Source organism: Pseudozyma hubeiensis (genome assembly GCF_000403515.1).
Source record: "Pseudozyma hubeiensis SY62 DNA, scaffold: PHS27, whole genome shotgun sequence".
Taxonomy (NCBI): domain Eukaryota; kingdom Fungi; phylum Basidiomycota; class Ustilaginomycetes; order Ustilaginales; family Ustilaginaceae; genus Pseudozyma; species Pseudozyma hubeiensis.
This window is the reverse complement of record NW_012133809.1, coordinates 350,931-377,859: the sequence shown is the minus strand read 5'-3', so window position 1 is coordinate 377,859 and position 26,929 is coordinate 350,931. Positions and strand designations below refer to the sequence as shown.

Sequence of the window (26,929 nt, the reverse complement as noted above, 5' to 3'; positions counted from 1 at the left end):
GAGGCACGGAAGAAAAAGTTGAGGCCTGATTGGTCACCTGACGAAACACCCTTCCACTCAATTTACCCCGCGTTTTTCTTTGATTCGGGAAACGTCGCTTAGTGCAACAGCCCAACCACATTTACCGAAAGACTCGAGAGCAACCTCTGTTGTTCTTGTTACACGACACTGGATCGCTATTTCCTATAAAGGTAGCCGTCATCGCCTCTGATGATATCAGTACGGCCATCAATTCGTTTGTTTGCGGCTACTGTGGATACAGCAGCTAGCCACCGCTATGACTCCCATAACTCAGTTACCCTCATTCAAGAACTTGCCATCCGTGGAGGACATGCCTCACGGATGTGCGTGGGGTCTATTTGACAAGGATGGTAAACGTGATCAGCTCGGCAGTAAGTCGTCACCTCGAATCTCCTGTCGCGCCATGGCGTTCGTTCCGGCTGTGATATGTGCTGACCGTGGAAGCTCTGTGTTCCGTCCAGCGCTCAATTTTCTCACCGACGAAAACACAAAGAACGCCATGGACAACGAAATTCATACCGGCAAGCGGGTTCAGCTCGACTGGTCGCTCGATAAGATGACTTTTCCTGGCTTTGGCCGTAAAAAGGGCGAGCACAAGCTCATCGATCTCGGGTTTCTTGGCGTCACCGCAACGGATGATATGGTCACCTTCAACACCCAACAGAGCTCCCAATGGGACGGTCTCCGTCATTTTGCCCACCAGCAATCTAAAATGCTCTACAACGGTGTCCCCCATGACGATATTCACGCTGATCGAGGCAACCTTCGCCTTGGCATTCATAATTGGGTCGATAACGGTGGCATTGCTGGCCGTGGCGTCTTGATCGACTGGGCCTCTTGGGCTGCAAGCCGCAATGGTGGCCAAACGCCGCGTCCTGATCAGTCTTACACGATCAGCTTGGCCGATCTGCAAGCTTGTCTTGAGCAGCAAGGCACCGAGCTCAAGCACGGTGATCTACTCTTGATTCGTACCGGCTTCGTCGCATGGCACGACATTGCTACCCAAGACCAGCTGCGCGAGCAACAAGAGAGTGGTGCCTCCATCGGCCTGGCCCAGGATCCTGCTTTGGTCGAATGGCTGTGGGACAATCACTTCAGCGCAGTTGCTGCGGACAACCCTGCTCTGGAAGTGTGGCCACCGCAGGGCCAGCCTTTGCACGAGTTCCTCATCGCTCTCTGGGGCTGTCCCATTGGCGAGTTGTGGAACCTCGAAAAGCTGGCTGAGCTTTGTCGCGAGCATAAGCGCTGGTCCTTCTTTCTGACTTCGTCTCCGCTCAACATCCCTGGTGGCGTCGCTAGCCCGCCAAATGCCATGGCTATCTTCTAAGCTGTCTAACACTGAGCCAAGCTTATCCTGGTTGATGCAAGTCAAGTTCATCTCGGTTCAAAGCAGATGAACAGTACACGGGTCAGTCTGAACAGCTATCATTGTATTCATTGAGGACGATATCAAAGTACGATGTGGTTGCCGCAGGAGGCTTACTCGAATTTGAGCGTATTGCGCAACGATCCGATCTGGGTTATTGTGACCACGACCTCGTCTCCGTCTTGCAGAAACGTCTTCGGGTTCATGAAAAGACCCACTCCTCCAGGCGTACCTGTCATGATCAGTGTGCCTTGTTCCAATGTCTGTCCCTGAGAGCAGAAAGCCACCAGATCACGAACACCAAAGACCAGATCGCTGATCTCACCCAGCTGACGTCTCTCTCCGTTTACATACGTCGAGAGCGTGCTACCTTTGCAATCACCTACAAGCTTCGGCGATACCAGGTACGGGCCAACGGGTGCAAACTGATCAAAGCTTTTGCCGAAGCACCATTGAGGTCGCGATCCTGCTTTCTCCGGCTCGGTCTGCCAGTCGCGCGCAGACAGATCGTTACCAACAGTGTAAGCGGCGATGACATCCAACGCATCTTCCGGCTTGACATTCTTGCAGTCTTTACCGATCAATATAGTCAATTCGCCTTCGTAGTCCATCTTACCCTGCGCTATCTTGGGCACAGGAATCGCCGCATTGTGATCCGCCACTGCTGGAGCTGGCTTGATAAACAGCGTAGGATTCGTTGGATTAGGGTGTCCCGTTTCCCTAAGATGGGTGGCGTAATTGAGTCCGATGCATCGTACCAAGGGAACGTCGGCTGGGGTGAGTGGACCGAGGATTTTGCCTATAGCGACCTGTTTTCCGGTCGCACGCAATGAGAATGGGCCCTCGCCTTCGAGAAGTTGTGCGTGATCATCGCCTTCGTTAAACAAGTTGCCATAGCAAATGACACCCTGCTGATCGACGAAGCGAACAAGTCTTGTCCAAGGAAGTTCGAGCATTTCTGGTGCGGTGTGTTCGTGATAGTGGTGGTGGTGGGAGAGTCGAGAGGGGCAAGGTGTTTAGATACCTCCTTACTGCGCTGTTCTGGTGTTTGCACCCTCCTTCCGTTTGCTAGACGCATGTTGGTTGCTTCCTTCGAGACGGCACAGCAGTTGCTGCTGATGCGAACCATCGCACAAGCACCTCCTGCCGGGCTGACTCACGAGATGAGCGCCGGAAGGGGCTGTCAGACCTAGAGAGTGGCCTCGACAACCACATTAAGCGGTCACGAATTTTTTTTGGCATAGACCAGCGGACCACAACAGCAGGGCCCCGCAAGACAAGCGGCAGGCGCGACCCCACCACGCACAGCCGGAAGTCGTATGGCGGGTTGGCATCGGCAGTTTTGTTCAATCTGACTCACTGCGGTCTTGTCGCTTCCGTTACATCCGGTTTCTCCCACTCCGGAGAAGGGGCGATCGTGGTGATAAGCGCGCGGCTGTGCCGCCGAAGATAAGTCCTCCCGCAATGCAGAGGGCACAACGCTTCGTGGTTTCATCTACTTCAACTGTTCTGTCTGCTTTCACCACCACCGAATTTTGAACATCACCCGCCATGCTTCCCAAGGAGGATCCTCGCATCCGTATCAAGAGGCTGTCCTTTGTGGTCTACAATCATGCCGATGCCGACAAGGCACGCCAGTTCTACCTCGATTTTGGTATGGCTATAGTGCATCAAGGAGGCGGCTCAACATTCTTTGGTGGCTACGGGCCCGACCCTTTTGTTTATTGGCTAAGGAAGGCCGAGCCTGGCGATCCTTCTTCCTTCGGCGGCGCGGCTTACGAAGTTGAAGAGCGAGCTGAATTGGACAAGGCTGCCAAAATTTCGGGCGCATCAGAGATCCAACCGCTTGACGCCCCTGGTGGTGGCCAAATCGTCACGATCAGGGACCCTCTTGGCTTTGTTGTCCACTTCGTCTATGGTCAGCAGAAACGATCGGCCGGCGAGATCGACACCTTGCCTTCTGATGACAGCGATCCGGTATTGGGCCAGGTACTCAAAGATATCAAGAGTCGCGATCACGTTTACAACTACGAAGAGCCGGATCAGAAGCCACGCAAGGGCAAGTTTCTTCGTTTCAAGCCTGGTCCAGCGCCCGTTCACAAGTTTGGCCACTACGGCTGCACCTATCCAGCCGGTCGACATGACGAGGTGTACGACTTCTACACGCGTCACTTTGCCCTGGCCCCTTCAGACCAATTGGAACGCGATGGTAAGACCATCGTGACCTTTTTCCACATCGACCGGGGTCAGGATTTTACCGATCACCACTGCTTCTTCATCAAGCCGGCCAAACCGAATCAAAGCTGCTCGGTAGCACACTCTGCTTTCGAAGTGCACGACTTTGACACGCAACAGTTGGGTCACCAGCACCTCACCGCCAAGGGTTACAACAACTGTTGGGGCGTGGGTCGACACATTCTAGGCAGTCAGATCTTTGATTACTGGTTCGATACCAGCGAGTTTATTGTAGAGCACTATTGCGACGGCGATCTGGTCAACATTGAGACCGAAGTTTCCCATGGCCCGGCCGGACCGGATTCCTTGAAGATCTGGGGCCCGCCCGTACCAAACGTGTTCTGAAAGATTGGAGCAATCGATCGATTTTGGCATGTGTGTTTTGGGGGTGACTTGCCTCCGCGAGCCACAGATAGCTGTACCGTAGCTTCCTGGCACGCTGCAATTCTGTGTTCGTCCAGAGATGAAGGAAAAGAATCGCAACAGGAGGTGTGGCAGCTAGGCATCGTCTGTGTCGATAGTGTGGAGAAAGCACTGAATGCGCTGTGGCTTCGTAGGTGATGATGGCTTGGTGGTGGCAGTGCCTGTGGAAACAGCAAAATGCTGTAATTTTTGCACGTCGACGTGGGGGAAACATATTCCGAAACTTTCGAGCTGGACCCTGAACGACCTTTTTGTGCGGCTGTACCTTTCTTCTTGTCTCGTTGTCCCACCACCAACACAATCATCCGCGCTCGACGTTGTCGCTGATCAAGCCTGCACCATCGGGCGCTTGCCATCCACCAAGCATGCTGTGGCGTGTGCCTGCTTGCTTCCTCAACAAACGATATGGAGCTGTTGCAGTCCGGTTCGGGAAGTGCGGCTCGCCTCAGCATCAAGGGCCGTCGCGCACATGATGGTGTTGGCGGAGATGTAGCACTGGTCACGTCGCAGCAATGGAGTTTTTCCGTCGGCCAAACGACAAGACCGGTCATGCTATCGCTCTCTCAGATCGTTACTCAGTCAGGCTCCTCAACGAATGTTCAGCTAGCACCTCCAACGATAGCCCCGGCAGCGACGAGGGGCCTCAGTCTGTATCCGGAAACTACTGAGGAAGCAAGCACGTCCGTTGACGCCGAGATTCTGTCAGCGCAGCGCTTTTTACGCCAGCAGCATCCCGATCTCGATGTTCCAGATCATCTTCTGTCTCATCTGATCCACGACAATGCAGAGGCGCTCGAAGAGACTGGCCACGACCCCGACGGCTCCTTAGGTATCGCAGATGCGCAAGCTATTGCACTCCTCGGACCGATCAAGTCCCCGCAAGGACATACTCATGCCATCGTATGCATCGGCGGACACAATCGTGACTGCCTCTTACTTCATCAGCTCGTAGTCTCTGATCACGAAAATGATTGCCCTTCGTCGCCTCGACACGAACATGGACACTGGAGAACGAGCCGAACAGACGACGAACCAACATCAGCCGGTCCCACAAGACTACAATTTGTCCCAGCTCGACGACCGGAGCAGTGCTACCGCACGCCTATCTTGCAAATCTCGGCATCGGCGGACAGACAGCTTGTGGCCGTTCGCACCTTTTCCAGCACGACTCTGCTCGCCCTTCGTCATGGCGAAGAGCCGCACGGCAATCCGAGAGTGTTTCTCGAGACCGTCCACCAGACGCACTATAGTAGCAGCGGAAACGCCCAGCAACAGGATTTTCATTTCCATCCCACCATTCCCAGCCTCGCAGCAGCTATCGACAGGCATGGCAATCTCGACATTTATCGATTCCAGCCGGAAGAAAGGCAGACCCAACAGCCAAACCCAACGAGGGATCTATCAAGTCCAAGCCCTTCGCCTTCCGACCCATCTGAATCGAATGCAAAACGAAAACCAAACACCTTCCCGGCATCACCCGCTCCTGCTTCCGCAGCATTGTCGGCTGGCATATCAGTATCAGTCCATCGCGTGCCAATCGATGCGCTGACCCAGGCTATGAACGAAGATGACCCCGACGCAAGTTCTGACAACGAAGCGGAGGCTCATAAACCTGTTACCGACAAGACTTCTCTCAAAGCAAGTTTTGGACGAGACGATCACAGCGTCTTTCTCTTCTCCCGTCATGCTCTGCACCATGTCCGGCTAGCGAGCTCTGGTAGCGGGCCAGGAACGGAAACGCCTCCGTTCATCGATACTCTCATCCGCACCAGCCTTTGCCTGTCTTCTTTCAAACGCGCAAGACTTTTCTCGATAGCGACCACGGCGACAAGCTCGGATCATCAGCTTCTGGCTGTGTGTTCCTCCGATACCATCTTTTGGTTCGAAATCGAGGAAGCAGTGCAGCCACTCTTTTCTACCCCTCACCATCGAGGGGACGACCCAACTTTATACCTGACCGTACTACCGGGAACAGATGACAATTTGATCTTGTTCTTGTTGTCTTCTCGGCGCAACGATGTAGCGTCGTGCTACGCGGTGCGGACTGAGCCCGCGGAAGGACCTGGTGACGACCTCTTGGACGCCAATGCGTCGACAGACAGCCAATCGCCGCGGTTTAAGTATACACTCGATAGTGCTCCGACCCTCGTTCCCCCATTCGCTTCGTCTGCTCCAGCGATTCAAGAACGGGCAGCTCCGACCTCATATGTCGATGCAGCCCACATTCTCCAGCGAGGGGCGGCGTCGGGCTGGTTCGCCTTTGCACTCGACCACTGCGGCGCTTTGTGGAGTCAAAACCTGACAATGCCGTCAGACTCGCCTTCTGATCCAGCGTCCTCTTCAAACGCCGACTTCGTTCTAGAGGTGTTGCCACCATCGTCAGGTATGCATCTGTACCTAGCTTATCCTCAAGACCCGCTCCCATCAAAGAGCAAGACGGATGAGTCAAGCTTTGTCAGGACGAAGATCGTGGACCATCGGGAGCTTTGTCGCTCCCTGTTCGGATCCAGGGATGGTGGAGATGCTGCGAGACAGCGCAATGACAAAGTTGGAGACTACGATCGAGACAACCACCAAGCTGCAGCTCGTCTCATCGATTCATTTGATGATGCCCATCCGGGTTCAGTTGCACCACATGCAGCCATCCCATCCCTAGGACAACTGCTTGGTAGTCTCGACAGAGATGCTGACGTGGGCAAACGAGGCTTAAGAGACTTTGATCAGACAGACGGTGGAATGTGGTCTACCGCGCTCCATCGCGATGGCGACGATGGAGCAGAAGAAGCAAGAAGGAGGAAGATGCTCGACGCAAGGAGCGACTTCCGCCGAGCTCTTCCATCGCTCGGACAATCTGCCGCGCAAGCCCCCTGGTCTCGTGCAGCCACGTTGCTTTCCGAAAGTCCTTCGGACGGCTCGCTCAATCAGGATGGACATCCGCGTCATACGTCATCGCTCCGAGATGACATTCTTGAGCGAGCCTTGGGCCAGACCAATGCCAAGGTCCATGATGAGGTGGCGCAGTACCTTCCAAACCAGGAATCGGCAAAGGCATGGAGCGCGAGAGGACGACGCGCGCTGCAAGAATCAATCAGAAAAGCCTACCGAGCAGTGTCGTTGAATCTGGCTCTCGAGAGCGAACTGTTCGTGCGCCCAAAAGTCCGCATGTTGGACGAAGGCGCACCTACGCAGCGACCACAGCAGCGAGAGGGGACGAATTGGACGGCGTTCGAGCATCAAGATATCTACAACTTCGTCGAGGAGCAAGGTGACACGATTCCACCTCCTCACATTGGTAGCGTCGGTCTCTCCTTCTTTGCACCGCTCCGCAGCGGCGACATTGGAGGCTGGACGCCCGATGGCGGCCATGAAAAGCAAGGCTCAAAATCTCGCTTGGACGAAGCTGAGCTCGAGGCACTTCTGCCAAGCACATCGTCGACAGCGCGATTGCTGCTGGCCGAGTGGCAGCTTGGAGAAGATCCGACAGAGTACAACTACATGGACCCTTTCCAAGGCCTGCACAGACTGCCTCGCGCCAGTCGATTGCGAGGACCGACAGCACGTGCACGATCGCGGTCCTTCTCTCGTGCGTCTAGTGCATCTACCGAGGATCGATCCAGGAGTCGCAGCCGCAGTCGCAAGCAGTCGGCTGCTCCGTCCTTGTCACAGTCTGGAGTGTTAGACTCGCAGGGTCCGCCGTCATCCTATCCGCCTTCGTTGGTGGGACACAGCCAAGCAGCAAGTGTTGCCTCTCAGGCGCCACCGACCCTTGTGTCTCGACGAAAGCGCCAGCCCGACGCAACTGTGACTCGCTCCCAGCCCATTCGCGCATCGAAGCAGGCGTACGGACCGTCACAATCGACTCAGCCATCAACAATGTCGTCAAGAGCTCGCGAAGCATCTGCAGCAGCGCAGACTCAACCGCCGAGGTTCGGGTTGGCAGGCAGCTTCGGTGATTTGACTCCCACCGTCTCTCCCACATCATCGCAAGTGGGGACGCCCACGCAGTCGAATTTCGGCGCCGCGGCCACCCAGATCGAAGCAGGCCGCTTTGGTGCTCGACCTGCAAAACCGGACCGTCCGCCAAAAAAGAAGAAGCGTGCCAGCGGATTCTGACCATCATCATCAAGCTCGTGCAGAGTCCAGCATGCAAACATCATCAACTCTATCGTTCATCACATGCAAGCTCGCACTGTGAGCAGCGGCAAACAAGATTGGATCAGCAGACCATGTTGCAGCCACTAAGATTCCGTGGAAGGTGTATCTAGAGAAGTTGACCTTAGCCAAAAGAGTGTGAGGAGTGGGTGCGGACAATCCGGAAGCTCGAAAAATCTTAAACAATACATCTATCCCCGCTGCGTGAGATGTCCTGCTTGGCCCTTAGGGTTGTAATCTAAATGAATATAGGAACGTTCCACGCCCGAGATGTTCTCGGTACAGTAGGTGATGATCTCGCCAAGATCGTGCGACTCTTTGAGCGAGATCGAGTGCGGCAGCACAATGTCAGCCTCGACAATCAGATTGTCACCCGAGTGGAAGAGCTCAAATGCCGAGACGCTGTTGACCGAGTTGAAGCGCACGACGCAGTAGAGGCACTTTGAGATCTCGGTGGCCGAAGCGACAGCACCAGATAGCTTAGAGACGGTCTCCCACAGGGTCTCGATCCACTCGTAGATGATGTACACCGACAGCAACACACCGCCGATGGGATCGAGCGCGGGCCATCCTAGCTTGGATCCGACGATGGGAAAGATGAGCGAGGCAATGTTGAACACGACGTCGTTCTCGGCATCTTGCGCCACGGCTCGCACTCCGGACGACTTGGACGAGCGATAGAGAAGCCACATGACGGTCTTGATGCCGATGGTAGCCAGCATGAATGCGACACCGATGAAGGGAAGGCTGGCTGCCGAGTCCGGATCCTGTTGGCCCGTCGACAGAACGGAACGTAGACGACTGGCCGATTCGATAAAGACCTGGACGAAGGAGGCGATCATGAGGACGGAAAAGATGACGACACCGAGCGGCTCGAGACGCTGCTTGCCGACGGGGTACTTGTAGATGGTCTTCCACGACCGGTAGGCGATGGCTTTGGAGGTGGCAAAGATGATGATGGTGGACAAGAGATCAAGGGCGCTGTCGACGAGAGAGGCGATGAGCGACACCGAGTTGGACGAAAGGACCGCAAAGCCTTTACCAGCCAGCAGAAGGATGTTGACGATAAGATTGATGTTGATGGCGAACTGGACAGAGCGAGAAAGCTCCTCCTCCTTGGCACGGTTGGGAACAGTGCTGAGCAGCGCCAGCCTCTCTTCCTCCTGCGACGCGTAGGGACGATGGTGGCGCTCACGGCTGTAGTCACGGTCCAGGCTGCCTTTATCGCGTGAAGAGTGGACCACCTTGGTGCCTTGAATCTGACTCGCGGTCATGTTCGAGATGTCGTGCGCTTCATGTTCTGGGATGTTCTCGATTTGGCTGGGACGGATCGTGTTGGCCTTGGAGGCGGATGACGAGACGTCCTCGGCAGGAGTCTGCGCACCACTTGCTAACGCCGGGGAATTGGCACCAGAGGATAAGGCGAGCTGAGACTCTGAGCGACGAATCTGCTCGATGCGTCCCTCACGCCGAAGTTTGTCATAAAGCTGACCAGCGCTGGATGCCGAGGTCGCGCCGTAGTCACGACGACTCGATGACGGTCGGGCGGGGTTGTTCGCCGAAGGAGAGCTCGACAGAGGCCGAGCAGAGTCGCCGATCTGATCTGATGCGTCCTCGTCCTCCTCCGTGGCTGAGGCCAAATCGAAGGCTTTGCCCTTGAACGGGCGGCTGTCGTGACGATGGGGGTGGGATGGTCTACCACGTTCCAGGTCGTCTCTGCTTGAAGCACTCGGACTCCCTGAAGCGCCGAACCATAGACCGCTGAAGGCATCGATGGCTTTCGCACTAAAGCTGCGCTTAAGGGAGCTTTTGCGTCTGCCCCTTTCCTCTTCTTCCTCGGTCTCCTCTTCGTCGGAGACGTTGCCGTCGCTCTCTACGGGCGTCTTGCGGCCGTTCTGGGCGGTGCGATCCCTGTTCTTGCGCTTTGGCTTCCTGGTCGATTTGGACTTGTGATGCTTTTTTGCGTGCTCATCACTTTGTTCCGTAAAGCGTCGCATGACCTCGTCGGGAAAGCGCGAGTCGAGGATCTCGTCTACTTCCCTCCAGCCGTCGAGAGTCTCGTTGAGACGTTCATAGTAGTCGCAAACTGCCGAAGCTTTGGACCATTTGAAATGCTTGGTGCGATGCTTGATTTCTTCTTCGCTGACGCGGTGGTCCTCGTAGTAGTTGGAACGGTAGTCGACCAAGTTGGCGAGAACCGAGATGTTTCGAACGGATTCTGCTCTGTCAGGAAAGCCGTGGCCGTGCCTGCTGATCATAGCTCTGTAGTTGTAGGCAGAGGAAGAAGGAAAGCCATGGGCAGGGGGGGCCATGCCAAAGGATGAGCTTGTCCTTCGAGCATTGTCAGTGTTGGAGCTGGAGTAACGCTGATAAGCGTCGTCACCCTCGGAGCTATCTTCTTCGAGGCCGTTGCTGGTGTCGGCATAACGGTCGGCCTGATTAGACTCAAAGCTATCTCTGAACACGTTAGGGTCATTGGTGTGCAGGTCGGGATGAAAGCGGACCGAGGAGGAGAGGGGCGCAGAGTGACCGTTTGCAGCGGGCGGCGCAATGCGATTGCCGACGGGCTCGGATCGTTGCGAGGATGCGGGCGGGGCATCGATCGGCCTACTCATGACCAAGACGGCATGGACCACCAGCGGTCCGATCGGCTGATCCGTTTGGTCGGAGGATGGATGGACGAAAGCCTGAAGCGGATGATGTCCGATGGGCAAGCTGGGATGCGTCTGTCGAGCCCACGTTTGTTCCGTTCAAGCTGAGTTAGATGTAGCACCTCTGCAGCTGCATTCCTCTGTCCACGATTTGGGTCGCCCGCTCCAAACACCAGACGTTCATGCAGATACGAAAGCTTGACGAGATTCCAGATGCATCAGCGTGTTAGGCCTTGCTCGCTCGCACGGGCAGCTGATTTTCAGCCAAGTGTGGAGCTTTCGTTTGTGCTCACCGGCTGCACAGCACGGCATTTGGCTGTGGACGCGTTTGTAGGAGAGCAGCGAGAGTGAGAAAGCAGAGAACAACATCTGCGAGGGAAAGTTGAACGAGACCCTGAAACCTACCTCGAATCGCTTTCAACGACACTGGCAAGCAACCATCTATGTCAGCGCCATCTGCAACACTTCAAAGCGCTCATTCGGATCCCGCGACAGTGTCTCACATTACACACAAACCAGCGCTGACTCTCTCCGGGCTCTTGGAGAATCTGTCGAACCATCCGGCGTCGGCAAGTCCGCGACATCACCACAGAGTTCACCCTATCGATCGGAAGGAGCGATAGGCTCTTTCAAACGCAAACCACGCCTTTCGTGGCGGCAGGCAGCACCGCTCAATTGCGGACAGAGTCGCCGATCCACTTGCGCCCAAGCTTTTAAACGTCTGTCAGCACCTCATCATCGCATGCTATCCGAGCAAGGTAACAGCTCCGAACGTATACAGAATGCAGACCGCCACTGCCTCGGCTTCGGCGACCGCGGCGACAGCGACTGCACTCACACCGCTGCCAACACCCAAGGTCGACACGGTCGCCGATGTATGGTTTCAGCGAAAAGGCGAGTCCAGCTGTCGTCGAGGCGTCCTCCGCATTACCGCCCATCATCTCGTCTTTGAACACCAGACAGCGTCGACGACCGAAACTTCGCCACGGAGCATCTCGATACCGTTATCACTCATTCTCAAGGCCACGCGAATCCCTTCCCTTCGCATCGTATCACAGCCAGGCGCGCCTTCGCAGCGGATCTACCCGCTGACACTGTTCCACAAGACCTTTGACTCGGCTGCTTTTGCATTCCATTCAGAGCAAGACCAGCTCAACGTCTTTGACAGCCTCAAGGACTGTGCCGTCCTCACCGATATCAGCCAGCTATACGCCTTCTATCATCAACTGTCACCTAGAGTTGCTCCATCCCAGCATAGTCTGGCCCGCATCTATGATCCAAAGACAGAATTCGCTCGTCAAGGCATTGGCTCGCGCTCCAAGGCCTGGCGCTTCACCGACATCAACTCGCAGTATGCCTTCTGTGCTACGTATCCGGCGCTCATGGCTGTTCCCTCACGCATCAGCGACACAACTCTCAGCTATGCAGCAAAGTATCGAAGCAAGGCGCGTGTGCCCGCTCTCACTTACCTACACTGGGCCAATCACGCGTCCATCACTCGATCAAGTCAGCCCATGGTCGGCCTAAAGAATGCGCGCTCCATTCAAGATGAGAAGCTCATCGAAGCCATCTTTACTTCGCACCACTTCGCCGACCCGGAATCCATCACCGCCAAGGCCGCCGCCGACGCTTCCAGCGGTGCTGCTGCGTCTACCTCTGGCGCTCCCGCAGTCGCCACCGTCTATGGCGCAACCACCACCAATCTCATCGTCGATGCTCGTCCCACTACCAACGCTATGGCCAACGTAGCCAAAGGCGCCGGGACCGAAAACATGGAGTACTACAAGGGATGCAAAAAATCTTATCTCGGCATTGAAAACATCCACGTCATGCGCGACAGTCTCAACAAGCTCACCGAAGCGCTTCGTGAGAGCGAGCCGATCGCAAATTTTGGTATGCGCGTCGAGGCGTTCGGTGATGCCTCTGCCAGCGCTGCTGTGACAGATGGCACAGGTTCCGTCCTTCGCCTCAATCCGACACCTGTCGATGCAACCGCACTTCGAAAATCGATGTGGCTCAAGCACATCCAGTCTTTGATGGAAGGATCCATGTCGATCGTCCGCAACGTCCACATCAACAGCTCTCATGTACTCATCCATTGCTCTGACGGCTGGGACCGCACCTCGCAGCTGGCGGCCATCGCTCAAATTTGTCTCGATCCCTATTTCCGCACCTTTGACGGTCTTGCCGTGCTCATCGAGAAGGACTGGCTCAGTTTTGGCCACAAGTTCACCGACCGCAGCGGCCTGAAAGGTTCGGACCGTTACTTCACCGTCGCTTCCCGAAACCACTACCCAGGATCCAACGAGGACGAAGACGATGGATCCGACACGGACCCCGACACTGACAAGGCCAACTCGGGAGCAGGAGGCGGCTTCGACTCGCAAGCCGCGGCCAATGCCTTCTGGGGATTCACAAAGCAGCTCACCGCCAACTTCTCGGCTGCGACATCCAGCTCTCCTGCAGGTCCCAAGAAAGGATCCAACATCAAGGAAACTTCGCCCGTCTTCCATCAGTTCCTCGATTGCATGTGGCAGATCATGCGTCAGTTCCCCGATCGCTTCGAGTACAACTCTGCGTACCTCGTCGAGTTGCATCAGACCATCCACCAGTGCAAATACGGCACTTTCCTCATGGACTGCGAGCGGGAACGTTTCAAACCTTGTGACCACGATGGCAGGCCGCTGCCTCCCGTCACTGCCCGCACCGTCAGCGCGTGGACCTATCTCCTCCATCCGGACATGAAGAGCAAGCATCGCAACCCGAAATACAATCCCGAGCTCGACGATCGCGACCCGAAGCGCAAAGGCACCGACATGGGTGTCCTTATTGCCGATTCTCGCGATGTTCGCTACTTTGAGCAGCTCTTCCAAAGAGCTTTTGGTGACATGAACGCCTACCTCGACAAAGAGGCGGACGAGAGGCGGCGTGCTCGAGAAAGGCTCGAACGTGCCGTTCGGGGTGGTGATGCGCCAAACGCGTCAACGGATGCGCTCAAGGTCGCCGATGCCAATGGCACGTCAGTCGGAGGCTCGAGTGCCAGCCCGGTGAGAGTGCCCGGAGGAGGCGAGCTGGAGAAGGCGAATGCAACCATTGCTGTTGTCGGACCAAACGATCCAGATCCAGTGCTTGACCCGCTCGCAGCGGCCGGCGCAGGTGACAGTGTCAATATGCCAAGCAAAGGTCTCGCCACTTCGCCTGCGCCGGGTGCAGTCGATCTTGCAACCAACGGCCAGGTCGACCCTACTCGTCTTTCGTATCAGGCTAGGCAGCCAAGGAATCGTGTGCAGCAGACAGCAGAATCCTCCGCCACAAGTTCAGCTGGTGACTCTCCGACGGCGATGTCAAACAACGCCTCGAGCGCCGCAGATGCAGCAGCCAACCGAATGAAGAACCTGTTCATCGGCGGATGGGGACGACTGCAAGAAGCTATGGCCGCCCCTGCATCCGAATCGTCACCACGCCCGCAAAACTCTGCTACAGTGGTGCAGCCCCCCGCGAGTCCGACGAAAGAAAGCAATGGCTCAGCATCAATATCTCATCAAGGTCCATTGGGTAGCCGCAACGAGCGTAGTGGCCCAGCTCCGGCGCAGGCGGTCGCAACACCGACAGCGCACAATCCGTGGGCTGCCAATGCCAACATGCGTGCCGAGATGCAGCGCGAACACGTAGCGATGCGTACAACGCTGAGCAGCGCAGGCGGACGCTCGCCGTATGCCGGTCGTCCAGGGTACGGAGGCAAGGACAGGCAGCAAAGCTGGAGCGGGTCCATCCCCTCGAGCGGCGGTGCCCATCAGACACCTGAGTCGACGGAAGGCAAGGAAGACAAGCAAGGATCGAGTAACACCATGTTAGACCCGCTCGGCGTTCTGTGAGGCGTGATGCTTTCCGTATCGTTCACCTGCGCGGGTCGCTGCCGTGTCTCGCAAGTCTAGCATTACACGATGTCGGGAGTGCATAATGGAAGCGTGTAGCAGATTGCAAATCTGAAAGCTTATATACAAGAGCGAATGGATCCGTGACTGACGATCGAAATGAGGCACAAGACAGATTGCCTAGAAGAGCTTGTTGTACAAAATGAGAAGGATGAGAAGCACGAGGCAGACGACGATTCCTACGGTAACCAGTTTTTGCTGTTTGGCCCTGCAACATTGTGGAAGGTTGGCAAAAGGTGATTTAGAAGCAAGTGTCAGCGATTGTCTTGTCACGCATCAATCAGCTAGTCATGAGTGACTACGTACCGACGGATCATCTTGGACAAAGTCTTGGAAGAACGGTCGATGCTCTGATCCGCTTGTCGTAGTGTGTCTCTCGAATTCTCGATCTGCTCCCTTTGACTTCGGAGATCACGGAGGATATCAGCGCCCAAATCTTCTGTCTCGAGAGCGAGACGGTTGGATTCTTCGAGCCTTCGGGTTCCGTCTTCGAGCGAGGCGGTGCCTTGCAACAACCTCTGACGATTCGCCGTGGCAGAGTCGGCGGCTTCGAGATCCGCATCGTCGTCGGCGTAGGCAGGATCGTAGGCTCCGCGTGACCCACCCGAGGATGACGAGAGACCGGATCGCACCTCCTTTGTCAACGCTTGAACCTCTTGCTTGAAGCCTCTGATCTGTACCGAGTAGCGTGAGCGTACGGATTGCGGAAAGCCCTGCACTTCGATATCCATCTGAGAGATCACCTCGTCAGCCTCCTCGAGCTCCATCTCTGCCCTTCGCAGCGTCGACTTCTTCGCTTCGCCATTCTGCGACTTTGCCTGCTCGAGCTTCTGTCTGATGCCCTGCTTGAGTTGGTCGAGATCGGATGCGTAGCTGTCGAAGAGCTCGGACATGGTGGAAGGTGTAGCTGCCTATGTAGCTTATTAGGTCACCGTGGCGGAAGTTGTCTGAGCCGGAGTCCAAGTGTTGGAATTGAGTAGCGATCAACAATGATTTGAAGTAGTCGAGGAGGTGATGCGATACTGCCGATGGAACGGATGGCCGAATGGAGAGGCGCTATGGATGATGGTGTAGAGCGTAGAGCCAGCAGCTTTGCAAGGGTTCAACACAGAGAGAGAGAGCTGACTGCACGTTTGGGCCCAAAACCAGCCTCGACTACGCACGCACACACATGCGCCATCACGAACTCCACCTCGGACCAGAAGGAGCGGAGGCGCGTGGGCAGTGTCACCATCTCAACGCGGCCACTCGACCGCGTGAATCCAAAATTCTAAATCATATTAATATTTTATTTAATCCACATTCACTCTTGACATTTTGGGAACTTACAGATTCGAGATTGGCTGGAATCCGTTCGGTGCGGTGCTAACTAAATGACAGGGGTGTATAGACATCTCAATGTGTTCGGTCTAACATCTGGGGGTTTAGCTCAGTTGGTAGAGCGTTCGCTTTGCACCGCTCTCGAGTAGTTGTTTTGTCTTCTGCGAAATGTCGCGTGTTCGACTCATGCAGTCTCCAGTGCCCTTTTTTGTTTAGGGTTCAGGTTGGCAGTCTACGTGGTCGCAGGACTGTTGCAGCGTGCATTTGCCGGCAGATCCGCGGCGTTTTGTGGTAGAGAGGCCTGTTGACAAAAGCAAGCATTGCGTGTTGATTTAAGCACGATGCGGGAGCTGGCACAGCCTCGGTACGCTGCACACGGATAGCCACGCTCGCAGAACGATGTTCGGCATCGCCTTGGATTGTTGCTCATTTTCTCACAAGCCAGGCTTGAATAATTGCTGCTACCACCTGGCCGGCGGAACACGTTTCGAGCGAGGTACTACAGTAAGAACGTTGCATGGATTGCTGCGTGTGTCTATTTCGAGCTGACATCCTATCCGCGGAAATGACTTTCGTTCTCGGCTTTGCTGAGTTGCTGACTGACGCGTTGGCGCATGCGTCTCCTCCACTTACTTATCGACAAAGAGACACACAAGACAAGACCGCAAGACAGACGAGAAACAGCTTTTCGGCATACGATTCAGCCGAATCTTCCAAGCGAGCTCAGGGTGTGTGTACAACGGTCAAGGTTCCAGGAGCTTGGTTGCTCACCCCTGCCCGGCTCGAAAGAGCATCGCAAGCGACGCCATTGAATCTTGAGCACGTTCTTTACGCTGCATTCTCGTGCATCCTTTCCATCTTTCCTCCCCTTCACGTATCCAGTCAAGAGAGATCACTTCGAGGTTCCCTACTTCTACATCCGCAATCTCTCAGGCATTGTTGCAAGACCGGACGCAGGCCGCCGCAACAAGCTACGTGTCCTTGAGTGGGATCGAGGATCGCTTCGGATGCTCAGGTCGATCGACTATCTGCGTCGTCTCTCCCAAGGCACACGATCACCTTTGAATCGCAGCTCAGCATCCAGCTCTCTTGCTCGTCGTAGTCAAGTACGATTCCTCCGAACGCGCGCCCCGCAGCTCCTTGCCATCAAGATGCCAACAACGCACGCGCCTACGTTCTCCGCTGCCGGCGAGTCGATCTCGTCGGGCACCACTACGCCGGAGCTCTCCAAGCAGCAACAGCAGCGTCAAGCATCCGTGCTCACCACACAGACTGCGCCGGCCTCGCCTGCATTGCGCGCGACACTGACTCCGGACGCTGCTGCGGTGCCGGCGTCCGCATCCGACTCGGCTCTCGTCTCTTCGAATTCGCCGATCAAGGCAGCAGCAGTGGCGGTGCCTGTGTCGTATGTAGCGCCCCCCATCCCATCCAGCATCAAGACGTCTTTCGCCGCGTGGTGGAAGGCGAATCCGGTGCAAGATGCTGCTCATGCTGAGCTACACCTCTACCGCTCTACTGGCTACTTTGACGGCGCATCGGTCAACAACGTCATTTGCGAGAACGAAGAGCTCCGAGACGGCAAAGGTCTCGCGAATGGCCTCGAATGGGCCCAGCGAGCCAGCTCGGCCGATCATGTCGTCGACAATAACCACGCTTCGAGCTCTTCCATCGGCTCACTCTTCCACGCTCCCAAGTTCTGGCCATTCCATCGCAGCAAAGAGCCTTCCACAATGACCATCGGCCTCACACCCGCTGCCGACGGCAAGATTGGCTGCATCCGTCTCGTCGATCTCGGCTCTGCCGACACGGTCACTTCAACCCCGAGCAAGAGCCTGCCAGGTTCTGCCAACGCCTCGCTCACTTCTTCGCCTGCCGTTAAATCCACGGCCGGAAGCAACCTTCCGGTACCTGCTGATGCCCCCCTGGACGAGCCAATACTCAACGACAACCTCGAGCTGACTCCGACACCGCAAGACGGTGTCAAGCCCTACACACCGCCCTCGGGACGCAAGCTCAACATGCTAGAGATTGGCATCCCCTACTCGAAAGAAAAGGAACAGCAGATCAAGAGTGAGACCAAGATCGTGCTAGCGCACGGCTACGGAGCAGGCAGTGCTTTCTTCTTTCAAAACATCAAATCGATGGCTCAAATACCCGATTCACGCCTGTACGTGCTCGACTGGCTAGGGATGGGTCGTTCGTCGCGTCCCACGTTCCACATCCCTTCGAGCGAGACCAAGAATGTAGAGTCACGCGTGGCAGCTGCCGAGAGCTTCTTCATCAGCAGCCTCGAGGACTGGCGCGCCAAGATGGGTCTGGAAAAGATGGTCTTGGTGGGACACAGTCTCGGCGGCTATCTGTCGCTTGCGTATGCGCTTCGCTATCCCTCACGGGTAGAGAGGCTGGTCCTTGTCAGCCCCGTCGGTATTCCCACGGCGCCGCCCGAAGACGAAGCGGCAGCCGCCAACACATTCAAGCCCAAGAACAGGAGTGCCGTGGAGGAGGAGATGCGTCAGCCGCAAGAGAATGTGGCGCCCAAGTCTGCTGCGCAAGAGCTAAAAGACACAAGCACCGCCAACGACATGGCGCGAAAAGCTGCTCAGAACCGTGCAGGCGGTATCATTGAAGGCAACAGCGGCGGCGCATCGTCAGCCGGTCAGCCTCTTGCCCGCTCAGAGACGATGCAGACGGTCGACTCGGCCAAGGTGCCTCGCTCTGGTCAGTCGAGTCAACCGGAAAAGGGCTCCCACGAGCCGCCCCGCTTCTCGAAGCGAATGCGATCCGTGTTTGGGTATCTGTGGGAGCAGAACGTGTCGCCGTTCGGAATCTTGCGTGGATCGCTCTTCTTCGGTCCCATGATGGCCGGACGATACACGTCTCGACGCTTTGGTGCATTGCCGGACGACGAGCTGCGGTCGCTGCACGCCTACTGCCAGAGCATCTTCCTGAGCAAAGGCTCGGGCGAGTACTGCCTTGCGCACATCCTAGCGCCGGGTGCCTACGCGCGTCGACCCATGGTAGATCGCATCGAGCGTCTCAAGATGCCCATGAGCTTCCTGTACGGCGAGCACGACTGGATGGACGTACGTGGCGGCAAAGAGGCGGTGAAGCGTCTGCGCAAACAGGGAAACAGCAAAACTAACTGCTTTGTGGTGCCGAACAGCGGCCACCACATCTACTTGGATAATCCGAGCCCCTACAACTCGCTCATCGCCAGGATCCTGCGCGGCGAAGCTGATTCGTCGTCAAAGTAGGCTGGAGTCTTAGCCACAACAGCTTTCTTATAGAGTACGCCGCATTCTGAACAATTCAACCCACCCATCTCTCCATCACCTCGTCATGACCTGCCTTGCTTGAAAGATTGCAACTGTTTTTAGCTGGGATTGCAAGGAGGACGCTGAAATGCCATGCGCATAGGGTCGCATCGGCTATCCACTGTAGCCTCGTCGCAGGCCATGCACGGCGTTGTTGGCTGCCAGCGCTACGATCTCCACACAGACAGGAATCTCCGCCTTGACCGGAAAGACGGCTTCGGCCATCAGCTTTGGAACTGAGCCGCATCAAATTGTGCTCTGCTTCGGACTGGCGACCGATGTCCAATGTGACTTGCTGTGGGGAAGCGAGAAAGAGCAAAGCCGAGAGGTAAGGGTAAATCCGAAAATCACATCGGAACAGAAGTCACGCAGACTCAGGCTCGCGAGTGCTGTCAACCCAAAATCAAAATCGCCGGAGAAGCCGAGCTGTTGAGCGTGTGCCATCTGGTCAAGTGGGGAAGAGTTGGGGTCGGCCTCTCTCCCTCTATCGGCCGCCTGTTCTCGGCAATACGGCCCTGAAAAAGGTTAAAGTTGAAATTTGTGCCTTTTTGATTGGGTCTTTGGACGTTCGGCCCTTGGACCTTGGGCCTTGGACCGGACAGGCCAAGTGACAAATTGGACCGCAACCGGATCGGCATTTTTGTGACTTAGGCACGGGCATACTACACTTGTGACGCAAGAAAGAGCTCTTTCGGCCAGTACCACCTCGACTCCTTTGCTCGGTCCACACGAATCGTTCTCAACCGCTACCACCATCGCACATCTGCGCCAAGCTCGCTGACGAGGCGTCGAATCTCGCAGCTATCTCCTCGGTTGACCGATCATCGTGTCGTTTCAAGCTCTTGAAATCGTTCCCCGGTCAGACGGCCTTGTGCGTCAAATTTGCTGCGCTGAATTTCGGACGACAGTTGCACTTCATCCCCTCGGCGGCCGACTCAGCAGCTGGTATCATCCTTTCAAACGACGGGCAAGAGCCAGGATATCGACCATAGCTGCCTCAGGGCTCAGAGCTGCCCACCATGACGAGCAACCAACCCTTTCCGGCGCCTCCAGTCGAGATCTTTGTCGACACACGAGGCGCAAAGATCATGGAGGACGGTGCCTCGAGCCCGGATCAGCGAGACAGCCGCGACATCTACCTACCCAACCACATCGAGGCGGTATCTCACATTGCAGTCGATGTCGGAGGCTCGCTCGCAAAAGTCGTCTACTTTACCCGCTCGCGCACCAGCGAGTCCATGCCATCGTCACCCACCATCGGCTCGCCAGTCCATCCGAATGCGCCGCTTCCGCCTCTCGCCGGCTCCTCCTCGACGCCCAACACACTGTCTCCTAAGGCCAGCACGTCTAGCTTTCGCTCACGGCAGCCCTCCGCCAATGGCGCTCTCCCCAGCGGTTTCCGCACACCCCCTTCTCAGCACGATCATCCCATCGCCTCCGGCACTTTGACCCCCACAGCCATTCTCAATTCTCCACAGATCAGCTCAGCCTCCGCTTCAGCTATTCACTCGACGCTTCTCAAGCGCCGTTCTCTCCCGGCAGCACTACCCGGTGGCAGGCTCAACTTTATCAAGTTCGAAACCAGCGACATCGACAATTGCATCTCTTTCCTACGCGAGCTCATCGAACGTTCGGCTGCAGCCAACGGTGTTTCAATAGAAGACATGCGCAAAGGTGTCAAGCTCATGGCGACAGGCGGAGGCGCGCATCTTATGTACGACCTGTTCGAGCAGGAGCTTGGCATAGAGGTCAACAAAGAAGATGAGATGGGTTGCTTGATCACCGGTCTCAACTTTATCACCCTTATACCAGACGAAGTCTTCTGGTACTCGGACGAGCTCGTAGCAGCATTGCATTCGCCGCTGCCCCAGAATCCAGAAGCACGAGCAGATGCGCAGGCGTTGCGATCTTCTGTGCCACTTCAGCATCCGCTACCCCGCCCTTCACCGAATCCGCCGCTCTACGCACCTGTTTTTGACTCGCATCCTTCGCCAAAGCTTCCCTGTCTGCTCGTCAACATCGGCTCGGGTGTCTCGATCATCAAGGTCGACGACTTTGGCAAGTTTGAGAGGGTCTCGGGTACTTCTCTCGGAGGGGGCACCCTGTGGGGTCTCCTCTCGTTGCTGACCGAGGCAGAAAGCTTCGATGAGATGCTCGAGCTCTCGGAGCAAGGCGACAACGCAAATGTCGACATGCTCGTTGGTGACATTTACGGATCTGTCGGCCTCAACCATCTCGGCCTCAAGAGTTCCACCATCGCTTCCTCATTCGGTAAAGTTTTCCGCAAGGATCCAAGCTCGTCTGCGCCACGAAATGCGGGAGAGCGCCGAAAGAAGTTCAAGTCCGAGGACATTTGCAAGTCTCTCCTGTACGCCATCTCGAACAACATCGGCCAGATCGCATACATGAATGCCGAAAAGTACAACCTCGACCGTATCTATTTCGGAGGTTGTTTCATCCGCGGTCACCAGGCCACCATCAGCACCCTCTCGTATGCCATCCGATTCTGGAGCAAAGGGACCAAGCGTGCCTTCTTCCTGCGCCACGAAGGCTACCTCGGCGCCATCGGCGCGTGGATCAAACACGTCTCGCAGGATCCCGCCTCTTCTGCGTCCAACCTGCGTGCCGTTGCGCAAGCTATGGGCGCTGGCATATACGGTACAGGGGCAGCAGGTCGATCGACACCCTCGGTACCTTCGGGCTTGGGTCGCTCTGTGTCGCCGGCATCGTCCTCGGATGAGCCGGTCAATTGGGCACAGATCCAGGAAGCAGCACTGCAGCCACCGGTTCTCAACGGCGATGGATTGCCCGAGCCAGCTGTTACAAAGGGATCAGCGGTACTCACGAATCCTCTCTTGGCGCATCTGCAGAATGACGAGGCCGCCTCCCAACCAGCAGACAACAAGACGCCGACACAAGAATCGACGCAGCAAGAGAAGCAGCTGGGCACTCAGGAATCGGATCTTGACTTTCTCAACGGTCTGATGTCTCAACAGAGCCAATCTACGCTGTCGCATTCGCATCAAGCAAATGGCCTCGTCGATCCGGAGGAGCCAGACGAGGAGGATGATACACTTGGCAAGGACGAAGCAGCCCAACTCAACGAGATCCTCACATCGCTCAAATCACTTCAGATACCCACGAGCGATGGTGCGGATCCGGCGGTGGCGCAGTCGGAGCGCAATGAGATCCTGAGCCTGCTAGCCAATCTCGAACAGACGGAGCACGTGGTGGGTGGATTAGAGGGCAAGCTCGACAGTCTGCTCTCGTCGCTCGATTCGTTGATTGCCAACCAAGAGGCTCAGGAGTTGGCTCAGCAGGCTGTCAACCGCGCAAGCTAGGTGCAGCTAGACGTAGTAGAGGAGAAGTAGCTATGGAGCTCGACACGACGCTCGATCATATAGTACCAGAAGTGCATTACACATACTTGCGCTCAGCAGCGTCGCATGCCATGAACAATGCAATAGGCTCAGGCTGGTGTGAGCACAGCCGTCCAAACATCCATTGATCTTGTCCTTCTGCCAATCCTTCTGTGTGACTCTTCTAGAGCGTATCTTGTTGCCTGCACTGAGCGTTGTAGTCTTTGCACGGTCTCGTTACCTTTCGCATCGAGTCTGGCTGCTGCATCAGCGGCTTCTCTGGCCATATCAACCTCCCACAGTCCGTCTTGAAGTTTCTCAGCGGGTAAGAAGGTCAGCTCGCGCTCCACTTTCCAGCCAGCATCGCTGGTGATCTGCTTGATCTGCTCGGGACTGATAGGTAGTTGCACATTGCTTCCCTCCACAGGTGACTGTCCTTGTAGCAATGCGGCTAGAAGGTGTGGAAGCGCATCGGGATGTGAGGCGGTCATTGCCCACTCTGCCAGCAAAAGACGTTTGACACCCGCCTGCCTGATCGCTTCGAAAGTCTCTTTGAGGACTTGGGTGGAAGGAAAGTACCACAAGCTGTGTGCCATCACAACTGTGTCGAATGGCGTTTGTGACGTCTGAAGCACTTCAGGCCCAGTCCTGCCAAGCATAAATGAAAGATGATTCTTAAAGATCGGCTTTTGGGAAAGCTCCCGTTGCGCTTGCTGGAGGGTATAAGGTGAACCGTAGTCGGCTCGAGCTGGATCCACGCCGACGATCCTCATTGGTCTTGCTTGACTAGGTTCAAAGCGCTCGGGATGCGTGGCTACGAGGAAAGCGAGCGCTCCTGTAAGATCGCCCTGACCGCAACCGAGATCCATCACAGCGCCCGAGAGCAGGGCGTAGTCTGTACCTGCAGTATCTGCGACGTTAGAGTCGGAGGTTGAGGTTGTGGGATCGGCACCAGTGAGCCAGGCGTAGATTACATCGAGACGATGCGACGACTGTATTGTTTGAACACTGTCTTGCTTCCCGCGCGACGCTTCCGGCTGGATATGGTACGATGCCAGCTCGGCCGCTTTGAGTTCGAAGAGTGCTTCTGCTCGAGTCTGCGTCATGGCGATAGGGTCGAGTACGGAAGGCCTTGCAGGCGTGTTTAGCATGAGCCTCCTTTATATTCTTGCACGATTTGCCTTCCATCCACAACTTCGTGCATGACAGGAACGATCGATGACTCGAAGGTGCCCGCACACGGAGCGGCTTGGTCCGCACGTTGACAGCAATCAAGGGTCTTGTCAGTAGTACTGCAGCAAAACGGTTCCGCGGAGGTGATCCAACATTTTTGCGGTTGTTCTCAGAACAAAAGTTGGTATAATTGTGATCAGAAATTGGGGTCACAAAAATCTGCTGTTCACACAAGCGTCGCCAACGGCTCATTTTAGTGCTTACCGCATGTGGCGAATTGTCTGCGTGGTGGGTCGGAAGCGCTCGTGCCGGCTGTCGGACAGGTGTAGCCGCTGCAGCGAGGATCAAACAGGTCCATGATGGGTCGAAGAAGAGGAAGAGGTCATAGGAGGCTAGCCCAGCGTAAATTCGAAGGGTTCGGACGTGTTCGGCCACCGGCAAAGTGAACCAAGCCGGAGGACCGGCTGCAGCTTGGACCCAAGTTTGGCAAATTTACCCCACACTCAAATACATCACTCGTGCACGCCTAGACACTGCAAGCGACTTCCACCATCATCACCCTCTCCTCCCCATACGACCACGCAACAATGACATCACCTCGACCCGCACCCGAAACACTGCAGCCGCAGGACATCAAGCAGGAGCGTGCAGCATGCTCGTTCAATGTCGACACCATGTCGTGCATCCTGCCTGGATCCAAGGCCGAGCGCGATAATGCACGATGGCTGCTTTCGCTTCTCAAGAGCGATGCCGATCGCACATTCGACAAGGAGGACCGCGTCTTTCAGTCGCGAAACGAGCGCTTCCTCAAGGGCCAAAGGGTTGCGTTGCGCTACTTTGAGATCCGCAATCGTCACGGTCTGGAGAAGAAGGACGCGGATCTGCTTCGATTGTACACGGACGAATACCTGCCCATCCAGGTGGCTGAGAGCATGGCGCAACCCACGTTGATGCGACAAGCGAGTCAGGAGCAGTGGGCTGAGTGGGGTCCCTTGGTACGATCAGGTAGGTGGCTGGGTTGCTACATGCAAACCGAGCTCGCACACGGCTCCAATCTCTCTGCACTTAGAACCACGGCAACTTTGGACCTGGACAAGGACGAATGGGTCGTCAACACACCCGAACCTTCTGCAGGCAAAGTGTGGATTGGTGGAAGCGGTCTCACTGCTACATACGGCGTCGTCATGGCCAACCTCATCATCAAGCAAAAGTCGTACGGCATGCATCCCTTCCTCGTGCACCTCCGCTCGCTCAAAGACCATACGCTTCTGCCCGGTCGACGCATTATGGAAATGGGATGCAAGCTTGGCGCACCTGCGATGGACAATGGCTACATCTGCTTCGACAACGTTCGCATCCCTCGAAGCAACCTGCTGCAACGCTTCCAGACCGTCTCGAGAAATGGCGTCTACGAAAAGAGAAATGCCGCCGCTCAAGTCATGACGCGCGGCACCATGACGCTCGTTCGAGTCGGGCTTTGCGAGATCGCAGCCCATCATTTGGCTCGTGCTGCCACTATTGCCGTCCGATACGCTGTCGTTCGCCGTCAAGGAACATCAGCCACCAAACCTGACCAACTCGAACCAAAGATCCTCGACTACGCCTCTGTGCAGACTCGCGTGCTCACTGCCCTTGCCAGCGCTTACGCCATCACTTTTGTCAGCCAACATCTCAGACGCATGTACAACGAGATGATCGCCGAGATCGAAAATACGGGCAATAGCGGACTGCTGCCCATCGTGCACGGCTACTCGAGCGTGCTCAAGGCGGTGTGCACCAACGAGTCGCTTGCAGGCATCGAACGGTGTCGCAGGAGCATGGGCGGTCACGGCTTCAGTCAGGCATCTGGCTTCGACTTTGAACGCAATCAGCCCAATGCCGGTCTCATCTACGAGGGCGAAAACTCGATGCTGCTTGCAGGGCCCTCGGCCAACTTCTTGATCAAGCAGCTCAATGAGACACGCAAACGCAACGGCAAAGCTGCTCGTCCTGAATTGGCCTACCTCGAGCTGATCGCTGGGGCGACATCGGCGGGTGATGCCATCTCAGGACGCGCGCGGGCAATTGGTGTCGAGCAGATTGAGGAGCCACAGGTGTTGCTGGATTTGCTCGCCTTCAGATCAGCACTTCTTGTCGAAAGACTTGCTCAGCACCGCAGCAGCACGCACAATTCGGATGACGGAGTACACAAGCACATGGACACCAACCTGGCTGTTCGTGCATCCAGCGCTCACGGCGCCTACCTGCTCGGCTACGCGTTCAACGACCTCGTCCAGCAGCTCAAGGCTTCATCGCCCGAATCAACCAAGGCACGCTTTGGGGTCACCGTACAGAGCGCTCACGTAAGCGCGCTGGACAAGCTGCTTCGATTCTACCTTCTGCAGAACTGCATTCTGTCCCAGGAGACGCTTGGCGATTTCCTGGAAATGCAGCTGCTCACAGGTGCTCAGTTGGACAGGCTCAGACAGAGCGCGGCGAAACTGCTTTCCGGGCCAATCAGGAGAGACGCGCTAGGATTGGTCGAAAGCTTCGACATGGATGATTGGTATCTGTGCTCGCCGCTGGGTAGTAGCGATGGCCGTGCCTACGAGAGGATGATCGAATGGATGAAGCTCGAGCCACTCAACCATACGGGTGAACGAGGCGCGAGGGATGAAAGGGGCGTGGTCAAGGGATACCACGACGGAATTGGTCGCTTGATTCGCGGCGAAGCTGTCCAGTTCACTGAAAAGGCAAAGTTGTAGGCACATCAATCTCGGCTCCCGAAGAATAGCAGATCGATACCTCTACTCTGCACCGTCTGTTGAATGCGCCGTGTAGCTACGATGATCATGCGAGGTATGGCGAGGATTCAAGACTGAACATGAGAAATCGGGAGATCGGGATAATCGGTGAAATGAACGCGTCAAGTCATCGATCCAGCTAGAAGAAAGAGTCCAACTGCACGTCACCTCGGATGTGCCGCTCGTCCTGCGTCGGA

The 26,929-nt window shown here is 56.0% G+C and overlaps 11 protein-coding genes and 1 non-coding gene across 12 annotated transcripts; 8 read left to right on the top strand and 4 right to left on the bottom strand.

Moving 5' to 3' along the window:
- Positions 1-424: 424 nt before the first annotated feature.
- On the top strand, positions 425-1,348 carry PHSY_002727 (hypothetical protein; the record flags this gene model as incomplete). The annotated part of the gene is made up of 1 exon (XM_012333349.1): positions 425-1,348. The coding sequence occupies one exon, from the start codon at positions 425-427 to the stop codon at positions 1,346-1,348; it is 924 nt and encodes a 307-aa protein (XP_012188739.1).
- A 152-nt stretch (positions 1,349-1,500) lies between these two features.
- On the bottom strand, positions 1,501-2,343 carry PHSY_002726 (fumarylacetoacetate hydrolase; the record flags this gene model as incomplete). Its single annotated transcript, XM_012333348.1, has 1 exon — positions 1,501-2,343. The coding sequence occupies one exon, from the start codon at positions 2,341-2,343 to the stop codon at positions 1,501-1,503; it is 843 nt and encodes a 280-aa protein (XP_012188738.1).
- A 595-nt stretch (positions 2,344-2,938) lies between these two features.
- PHSY_002725 (hypothetical protein) lies at positions 2,939-3,967 on the top strand (the record flags this gene model as incomplete). The annotated part of the gene is made up of 1 exon (XM_012333347.1): positions 2,939-3,967. One exon carries the CDS (start codon positions 2,939-2,941, stop codon positions 3,965-3,967), a length of 1,029 nt encoding a protein of 342 aa, XP_012188737.1.
- Positions 3,968-4,450: 483 nt separating this feature from the next.
- Positions 4,451-8,158, top strand: PHSY_002724 (hypothetical protein; the record flags this gene model as incomplete). The annotated part of the gene is made up of 1 exon (XM_012333346.1): positions 4,451-8,158. One exon carries the CDS (start codon positions 4,451-4,453, stop codon positions 8,156-8,158), a length of 3,708 nt encoding a protein of 1,235 aa, XP_012188736.1.
- A 230-nt stretch (positions 8,159-8,388) lies between these two features.
- PHSY_002723 (hypothetical protein) lies at positions 8,389-11,408 on the bottom strand (the record flags this gene model as incomplete). The annotated part of the gene is made up of 2 exons (XM_012333345.1): positions 8,389-10,884; positions 11,352-11,408. 2 exons carry the CDS (start codon positions 11,406-11,408, stop codon positions 8,389-8,391), a joined length of 2,553 nt encoding a protein of 850 aa, XP_012188735.1.
- A 222-nt stretch (positions 11,409-11,630) lies between these two features.
- PHSY_002722 (myotubularin) lies at positions 11,631-14,723 on the top strand (the record flags this gene model as incomplete). The annotated part of the gene is made up of 1 exon (XM_012333344.1): positions 11,631-14,723. One exon carries the CDS (start codon positions 11,631-11,633, stop codon positions 14,721-14,723), a length of 3,093 nt encoding a protein of 1,030 aa, XP_012188734.1.
- A 344-nt stretch (positions 14,724-15,067) lies between these two features.
- PHSY_002721 (vesicle transport protein) lies at positions 15,068-15,676 on the bottom strand (the record flags this gene model as incomplete). The annotated part of the gene is made up of 1 exon (XM_012333343.1): positions 15,068-15,676. One exon carries the CDS (start codon positions 15,674-15,676, stop codon positions 15,068-15,070), a length of 609 nt encoding a protein of 202 aa, XP_012188733.1.
- A 525-nt stretch (positions 15,677-16,201) lies between these two features.
- On the top strand, positions 16,202-16,301 carry PHSY_007607. Its single transcript has one exon. It is a non-coding gene; the product is annotated as a tRNA-Ala (tRNA).
- Positions 16,302-16,668: 367 nt separating this feature from the next.
- On the top strand, positions 16,669-19,357 carry PHSY_002720 (potential mitochondrial protein; the record flags this gene model as incomplete). Its single annotated transcript, XM_012333342.1, has 2 exons — positions 16,669-16,831; positions 16,986-19,357. 2 exons carry the CDS (start codon positions 16,669-16,671, stop codon positions 19,355-19,357), a joined length of 2,535 nt encoding a protein of 844 aa, XP_012188732.1.
- A 1,148-nt stretch (positions 19,358-20,505) lies between these two features.
- PHSY_002719 (hypothetical protein) lies at positions 20,506-22,758 on the top strand (the record flags this gene model as incomplete). The annotated part of the gene is made up of 1 exon (XM_012333341.1): positions 20,506-22,758. The coding sequence occupies one exon, from the start codon at positions 20,506-20,508 to the stop codon at positions 22,756-22,758; it is 2,253 nt and encodes a 750-aa protein (XP_012188731.1).
- Positions 22,759-23,694: 936 nt separating this feature from the next.
- Positions 23,695-24,201, bottom strand: PHSY_002718 (hypothetical protein; the record flags this gene model as incomplete). The annotated part of the gene is made up of 1 exon (XM_012333340.1): positions 23,695-24,201. One exon carries the CDS (start codon positions 24,199-24,201, stop codon positions 23,695-23,697), a length of 507 nt encoding a protein of 168 aa, XP_012188730.1.
- A 335-nt stretch (positions 24,202-24,536) lies between these two features.
- Positions 24,537-26,693, top strand: PHSY_002717 (potential fatty-acyl coenzyme A oxidase; the record flags this gene model as incomplete). Its single annotated transcript, XM_012333339.1, has 1 exon — positions 24,537-26,693. The coding sequence occupies one exon, from the start codon at positions 24,537-24,539 to the stop codon at positions 26,691-26,693; it is 2,157 nt and encodes a 718-aa protein (XP_012188729.1).
- Between the last annotated feature and the right edge of the window lie 236 nt (positions 26,694-26,929).